Below are 8,182 nucleotides of genomic sequence, written 5' to 3' on the forward strand. Positions count from 1 at the left end.
TGGCCTCAATTTGACTGCTGAAAATTCGTAATTAGTCCCAATCCATTGCTTAGCCAGTGCTAACATTTCTGATCCAGTCAAAGCTCTCCTTGGCATCAAAATGTGGCAGCAGAGCAGAGGGAGGGGAAAATCCCCTGGATGTTTTCTCTTACGAGGTTTATTTTTAAAGTATCTTTGTATAAGGTTTTCCAACAGCTGACACTACACCACGGTGTGTTCTGAAGGGATGGAGAGGCTGTGCTTGGCACATGTAACCTCTGTCTGAACAACTGAATCAAGAAAGTCAATCTGTGTTGTCCAAGTAACTAAACTCTACCATCTGCCTCCCAGCTCTCATACAACAGGCTGACCTAGAAAAGCAGACAAGTAGAAATGCCCAGCCTTAGCTGGATGCTTTTTATGAAGAAGAAAAAGGCTTTTAACAGTGCTCAGCACTTGTTATTGTCACCCCCTCCCCATCTCTCTCTCTCTCTCTCTCTCTCACTTTTTTATTCTGAGTATTAGGCTCAGTTCCTGGAAAACCCATTTTTGCAGTGCCTGGGTGGCAAATTACCATATTAATTGTTTTCCACCACCAAAGGCTTGTAAGGAGAATATAGAAAATATTCTGGGAACACAGAATTATCATCCTGCAAATGTCCGGTTAGAAACATAGGAACTTTAAACACGTGTGGATATTCATGTATTGCAGATAATTTGATCACCTCCAACTGATCTGAGTTTGACTTCGTGTGTAGTTAGAATTAGCGTTAGCTTTACCTGGCAAGCTATCTTGTGGTCTCCAAACACACAGTGAAGCGGCAGAAAGCACAGGTGTGTTCGGATACCAGCCACCAAAACTAATGGGTAGAAAAATAAGAGTTACTGCAGTTTAGCACCTTTCCTGTGCCAGCTTGCATCTGAAATGCTTCCTTTGCTCTTCACCTGCTCTGTGCAAGGCAGTGGGCTCTGCCTTGTGTTCGGTATGCTGAGTTGGTTTAGTCCTGGGTACTCAAACCTTTAAAGAAGCTGTGTGCACATACAGCCGGGGTTTTCAAAATTGGAAGTAAAAGCATCAGCTCATATTTTCTATGCCCATTCCTGCTATTGTGCCTGACTCGGTTTTGGCTGGTTGCAGTTCTGGCATCCAAACGTAGTTACCGTATCACCATGTAATTAGAAACTGGCGTCAAGAAGTACCGGAGCCTCTCTCGGGGCAGTACAGCATCCTCGCTGCAGGAGCAAAGCTCCCAGTGTTACACGTTTAAGTTCTGGGCACAAGCAGAGAGTAGCCCGCGGCTCATTTGATTTCAAGTCTTAAATCGTATTTGGACTAATCTTGCTCAGAACCACGGTGGGGAGGCAAATGGGTCAGCCCTTTTGAGGCAGAGTATCATGAACTGAGACCAAGATATATGTTGGGCCCCTGCGTGTGATCTCTAACCTGTACTTTGCTTTCTTCCCCATAGTCTCTGCAACAGTCCTGTGCCAGAAACTGATGGAAGTGGTTCCGCAAGAATCATAAGCAGGAAAAGCAGAGACATTCAGCTCGAGGAAACGCACAATATTATTTTAAGACGACACAAGGAGAAAACGCTTCTGATCCCTCGTAAACGAAACCTAGGCACTGGAGCACCCCGTCAGAGCTGCTTCGTGTCTGACACCATGCCCCCGGCTCTGCCTTGCCTCCTCCAGCCCCTCCGTCACTACCCTTTAGCCTGGCAGATGAGCAGCCCTGCGATGAGAAGTTCTTGGTACGAACGTGGGCCAGGAGGAGGAATTCCTGCCGGCAGCTTCAAAGGGGTCCTGCCTGTCTGGCAGCAGCAAGTCCGATCAGCCTCTGTGTGTGTGTGATACTGAGGGCTGTACTTCAGTTCTGTGTAGACTTACTTGGTTTGGGTCTGGGATCCCCGAGACGATGGCGGATCTGCTCACAAACCCGGTTTGAGTGTCGCCAGCTGTACAAACGTGCCTGTGTCTGGGGCTGGGACTGTCGCAGAGCCGCAGGGTGGTCCTGAGCCTGGCCCCCCTGCCTTACCTGGTCAAGGGCAGGTGGTTAGGAAACAAACATTGGCTGATGTTGGCTCACAGGCTCACACACACACAAACTCATACCAAAATACATGCTGCTGGACGCTTTGGACTCTGTCCACTGGCAGTGACTTAGGTGAGACAAGGCAGAGCAGAATTAGTGTCAGAGAAATGATGTGGGGAGGCCTCGTCTGATTTTAATTGTGTTCCTGACAAGAGCACTCAGGGTCCCCTGCCACTGCCTGGCTTTTAACTCTCAGATCCAAGCCATCTCCCTGCTATTGAGCCAGCCCTCCGGGATGCTCTTCACCAGAATGCCCATCCCGTGGCCCTGTGAATTAGCACTGGGGCAGGTGCAGGCCTGGGGGGGGAGTTCCTCCTGATAAACCCAGGGAATTGCAATTAGCAGGAGGCCAAGTCCTTGGCTTGCTCACTCCATGTTTTTCTGTAGATAGGCTATCATCCAGCATGGGATGAGCAACATCATACTCTCTGGCCCTGTTCATTGCCCTTGGTGTGATTCATGCTCACCCCTAAACCATTTGCAAAGAGAAAATAAGGGTGGGATTCCCTTGGCTCGTTCCCTGGGGTCGGTCTGTGCATTGCCTGTCACCGTGCCCTTCGTTATGCTGTGTCTCTTCTAGAACGTGCAGTGGAGATGGGACCAACTGGATCTGGGGGTGTAGAAAGGGGCAGATGTCCCCGGATGGCTGGAGCCTGGCTTCAATCTCGGTCTGCTGTAGATGGTCTGTTTTGCTCTAAGAAGCAGGGACTGGGGGCCATTCCTCCTTCGTGCAAAACTGCAGCACCAGGTTTGGCTTGGTGAGATGCCCCCACCAACGTCCTCCCGTTCAGGGAGTGGTCTTTGAGCATGAACCACGATCCACATGTGAAATCTTGTTTTGCTGTGTGGGTGGTGCAGTCCTGTCCCCTGAGCCCACCCAGAATTCCTCTAGTTCCCGAGTAATCAAAACTGTCCTCTTAGGAACATGTTCCTTTATTTGGTCAAAAGCATCACCTTTTCAGCAAAACTGCAGTTCTTGAACAATTTGCTCATAATGCCTCTGCACTCAATGCGATACGTCAGTTGGAAATCAAAAGCATCTTTTTCCCCACAAGTGAGCTGCTTCAGCCTCTGTTACGGATCTTCTTTGTGCTTGTGCTTTGTGCAAATAGGTTGTTGAACTACTTTTCCTCCCCAATATTTTTGTAAAGTAAGCTGTTTGGAAGCCGGCTGGATTCTCCTGTTAGCATAGAGTTATTTTGGATGAAGAGGCATTAAGGACACCAATGGTACTAGCTCATGCTTTGTCCTTTTAAGAAGTTCTTTAGCAAAAAAAAGTGTGTGTTATAGCAGGTGGCAGCTTCTGTTCAAGCGTGTGTGACAATGACTGTGGCTATGTCAGCGAGTGTCTACACGCAGCTCTTCGCTATTGCTTCGCCAACCACGCGTCTTTGCTTTGAGGCAGTGCAGGAGGAATAGGTGAGACAATCATCACGCTGAAAACCTTTGCTGTCGGGTTGCTTATTCCGTGGCAGCACAGCGTAGAGATAGCCAAGCCAGCCCAGGTGCCACTTTACACGTCTTAGCGCTGAGCTCTCCCGGAGCTAAGTTAACCTGTGGAGAGCTGCAGCTGGTTTGGGTACATCTACAGTGCAGAAGAACCCAAAGTTCTGGCCAGTGCCTGGCTGTTCGGGGACAATGTGCAATGAATTGGAGCATCTCAGATCCAGTGTCTGCGGAGAGGCATTTGCATAAATAAGGTCGCGAACCATAAAACCTGAACTCAATTTTTGGAATCCTCTTCCAGCTGAAGGCTGAGATGTTTTGGCAGGGTAGCGATGGGAAATCGCTGCTTATGCTGGCCCTGCTTCATCGAGAGAGAACCGCAGTCTGTCACCTTCCACTTGGTCTGCAGTTTTTTGTCTGTCATTACAGGCAAAATGTAACGTCTCAGGGCCGGTTTCCTGCAGGGCCTGGGTTCAACGTAGGGGCTCTCAGTGGTAATATATACCGGTGGAATGACCTGTGATGCAAAGGAAAGGGATTTTAACTCTCGGCCGCCTCGATCCAATGTAAATTAGCACTCAAGTCCAAGCCACAGAGAGCTCAGAAATAGGTTCAAATCTCCCAAAGGCGTGGGAGTTGCTTGGTTTGGACACATCTTTAAATGACTTTCATCAGTGATGGAAGACCCATCACTACACAATATCCTCTTGGTGAACCTTTCACACTGGTTTTAAAGGGGAGATGTCACACTGAGAAATATTTTTTTATCAATTAACTGATCTTAATTAAATCCTTAACTCGCTCGCTTGCTCTTGATGAATTTTCATGATTCTTCACTTGCTGCTAAAGATCTTTCTCTTGTACTAACCTGCTGGCTCTGGCATTGATACCATATGTTTCGTGGTGATCTCGCCAGCGTCTCCATGGCAATAGAGGTATAGGAAGAAACTGAACCAGGCACCAGCACAGAATGACAAAAATGTTGAATTTGGTCAGCCACAAAGTTTACCTTTCAAAAACCTGATTTCTTTTATCCCTGATTCATTGACCCCGATAGTTCCCCTCTACCAGAGCTTGGTGACATGGCTGTAACAGGTTCAGTTATTTTTCCTGACTGTTAGGGAGATAATGCGTAAGGGGGTAAAACTGAATTTCATTGTATAAAGAAAACACAGTACAGTAATTTTCACTCCAATGGGTGAAGCTGCTGTTAGCAGCATCTGCTGTCCAGCACGACAGCTTGTAACTCAGATCAGCAACCAGGAGGGGCTTGCCATGTTCAGCGGGATTTTTGTATGGGAAAAGAGAGAATACATCCCCATGAAAGACCTCCTTGCTGCTTGTTCCCCTCAAATGTGGAATGAGATGTGTCATGGAGGGCGAGGGGAGCAGCAGAGACTTCACAGAAGATTTCTCATCATTCCCAGCGCCAGATGTGGGATTTTTCTGTTGTTTCTCTGTTTGCTTGTGCTCTTTTGAGCCTGTGATCAGTCACGCCTGTTGCAACCCACCAAGGGAGATAAACCCTTCCTGCAAAGGACGCACGCAACCACAGTGACTGTGACTTTGCTTTCCTAAACAGTAGCTACAGTTAAACGAGGTACCACGTGAATCTATTTCATGTGACAGTATTCTGCAAATACAGCTGGAGCGGTCGTGTCAGCAGAATCATAGAATCGTTTTAGGTTGGAAAAGACCTTTAAGATCATCGAGTCCGACCATGGAGCCGTGGCTGTGTATTTCTGCAAGTGGTAGCTGTGCCGCAGTAGTCCTTTGGTCCTTGTACTAAACCCCCTTTCAATTATTGCTCTTCTTAGCATGTTTTTAAGTATTTAGACTCCCAGGCAGTCAGTTGTTGGGGGTGTTCACGGAATAGCATCCCGCAGGGATTGCTAAACAGTTGGGCAGGGGCATGCAGGAACCGGCGGGCAGGCACTTCCTTACCCGTTGGGTTCCCCTTTCTAAATGAGAAACCTTCCCAGCTGAGAGGGAAACCAGCCCTGCTCAGCCCTGCAAAATGCTCCTGGCCAAAAATGGGTGAGATTTAAGTCATTCTGGGTGGATTTTTTTTTTTTAACTTCCTGCAGTATTTGCAGTGTTTTCCATCTCAGATACCGTGTTCTGGTAAACATGCTTTTGTTTTTAATGGCACCCTCTGTGGATACTAAGTTCAAAGGGACTCTGTCACTGTTGAACAAACTTTAAAGATCCTTCAACTGGATTGAAACTCGTGAAGAAGCGGCTTTGTCGTTCTCTGAGCCCTCTCCCTGCGGGCAGCTCAGGCAGAGCAATAAATTGGGCTCCTCCATGGGCTCCTCCCCTGGGGGTCTGCCCCGAAAGCAGAGCCCTCGAGGGGCAGCGGCGTTGCAGCAGAGCTCTTCCCTGCGGCCGCGACTTCCCAACCACGGAGAGATGTTTGCAGTGGCAGAGTCTTGGCCCAGCTGTGGGGAATCGCGGGGAAGGTTTCCTCTCAGTCTGGGAAGGTACCTGTGCCTTCAGCTGAGGCTACAGCGTTCTCGGGCTTTAATAAAAAATAAATAAAATAAAAAAAAAAAAAGGAAACAGCCAAATGTTGTCATTACGCAACGCTCTGGCTGTTTGGGGCTATTCTTGTGGGACGCCAGCTTTTCCATCAACTGGTTGTGCAACTCCATTTCTAATGACATCAAAGGGGAAGGCGAGGTTGGCCATTGAGAAAGGGCTGGAACAAAGCTTCCTACTGGAGCTTGGGAAGGGGCAGCCCAGGGGTGAGACGGCTCCAGTTCCCCCCCCGGGGCTCGTACTGAGGTCTGCTGGCCGGCGCCGTGACCTCGGCAGAGCCCCGCGGACTGAATTGCAGCCTTGTGCTGGCCCTGGGAGCCCGGCGAGCATCTCTGGCCGCGGGCCGGGCCGGCGCAGCTGGAGCTGGCGGCGCTTGGCTGCCAACCAGGGAGCGCGGCAGCCGGCTCCCTGCGGCGATGGGAATCTGCTCCCGCACCTCCCCCGGGGACCCTGCCCATGCCAGGGCATCCCACGAGACCTCTGCGTTGAGGGATGCTCAAGGGGCTCTTCATTTCTGGTGGCTTCTTGAGGAGTTAGAGCCGGCCAGCCTTAAGCTGGTTTTGCCCGTACTTGAGAAGTTTCTTCTCAATTTACACAGTCTGAACTGGAACTAGCAGCTGGGGGGGTGCGTGTGTGCAGGATGCTGCTGGGAGTCAAAGCCAAGTGCCGTTCAGCTGCACGTAGGAAATGTGGCTTGGATTAGGTCGCCCCTAAGGAACCGATGTCAAGAGGATTATTTCTTTGCTTTCAGCCCCCTGTTCCTTGCGTGAGAAGGGGTGTTGCTTCCTCCAGCTGTCGAAGTGTTAATGAGAAAAAAAAGAATATTTTTTTAAATATGGAATTAATTTTTAAGTGGCCTAAAAGAGACTTTATATCTACACCTAAATTATTCCCGTTGGGTGACGTTCATCTCGGCGCAGGGGCTCTGCCTGCGCTTGGATGCTCTCCCACGCCCCAGCCAGCGGGACGTGGCGCTGCAGGGTCTGGCTGCGTCTCCTGCGCCGGGATGAATTTCACGCGTAGGGGGAAAATCCTGATTTGTTCAGAGGACGGGGTGAGGTCTGTGTCCCACCTAAATCCTTGCAAAGGAAAAATTTTAAGTGGTACCCGGACCTTGCGCTTGCCCGCAGAACAAAAGGAGGGTGAAATTCACTTCTAGTGAATAATCTGACTTTTCAGAGATACCTTCCTTCTAAAGTTTGTATTTTTGTGTTTTTTTTTAAAAACACAGAAAAAAAGGATCTTGACATACAGAAGAAAATCTAGATCTGATTTACAATTTTGTTATATTTGGTTGCTTTAAAAATATTTTACTAATTTAAATGTTGCTGTAGATTACATTCTATTTATTTTAAGGGGTAAATATCTTTTAGTCTTAATACTTCTCCAGTAAGTGCTGTCTATTTACACTGTTTGTGTTCCTGTCAACACAGCTATTCCACGACTGACCAAGTGCTGGTCAGCCAGTAGTAACTTAATCAAATTGCCTTGTAAAACAAGATGTCTCTTGCAATGTATTTTTTCGAGTATTTCTTGATTCTTTTATGTCTGTGGTTAACAAATCTGTTAAATGTTTGGGTTGTTCTATGTTTTGGGTTGTTGTTTTGTTTTGTTTTTTTAACAAAGAAAGCTGAATTACAACTCTCTTGTTGCTGGTCTTTGCCTCCAAAACTTTTATTTTGCAAAAGGTTGCCTTGTTTATCCCACATCCACCAGCACCTGAGCCCTGGGTTTCCAAGCGTTCCTCTTGCAGACGGGTCTAGGAGCATGGCTGAGCAATGACAGCATCCATTCCTCTATCACCATCCTCCTTTTTTAAATTCTAGTCACCGTTTCTGGTTTTGCATGTGTTAAAACTAAGGGAATGGGAAAGTGGGTGAGCTTTGGGGAAGAAGTGGGAGCAGATGACAGATGTCCTAATTCCCAGGGTGTATCTGCATGGTTATATGACAGAGATGCTGCTCGTAAAAGCTTGCAGCCAAAAAAAAAGTCTTAACAGCAGGAAGGTATCAAACTTTATACGAGGAGAATGATCCTCTCTGCAATCCCTCTTCCCCGTGTCCTTCCACGCTAGAGAGATGCTCAGTCTGCAGGGGCCCTGGCTAGAGGGAGGGGAGGGGA

General features: G+C 48.2%; 1 protein-coding gene across 1 annotated transcript in view; it reads left to right on the plus strand.

The window, feature by feature from the left end:
• Positions 1 to 7,702, plus strand: part of SLC7A5 (solute carrier family 7 member 5) — a 42,738-nt gene extending 35,036 nt beyond the window's left edge. Inside the window, exon 10 of the mRNA XM_076348954.1 lies at positions 1,449 to 7,702. Coding sequence (XP_076205069.1) covers positions 1,449 to 1,504 — 56 coding nt within the window. The 3' untranslated portion in view covers positions 1,505 to 7,702. The remainder of the gene's footprint in view (positions 1 to 1,448) is intronic.
• The last annotated feature ends 480 nt before the right edge of the window (positions 7,703 to 8,182 follow it).

The sequence above is a fragment of the Aptenodytes patagonicus genome, chromosome 11, assembly GCF_965638725.1.
Source record: "Aptenodytes patagonicus chromosome 11, bAptPat1.pri.cur, whole genome shotgun sequence".
Taxonomy (NCBI): Eukaryota; Metazoa; Chordata; class Aves; order Sphenisciformes; family Spheniscidae; genus Aptenodytes; species Aptenodytes patagonicus.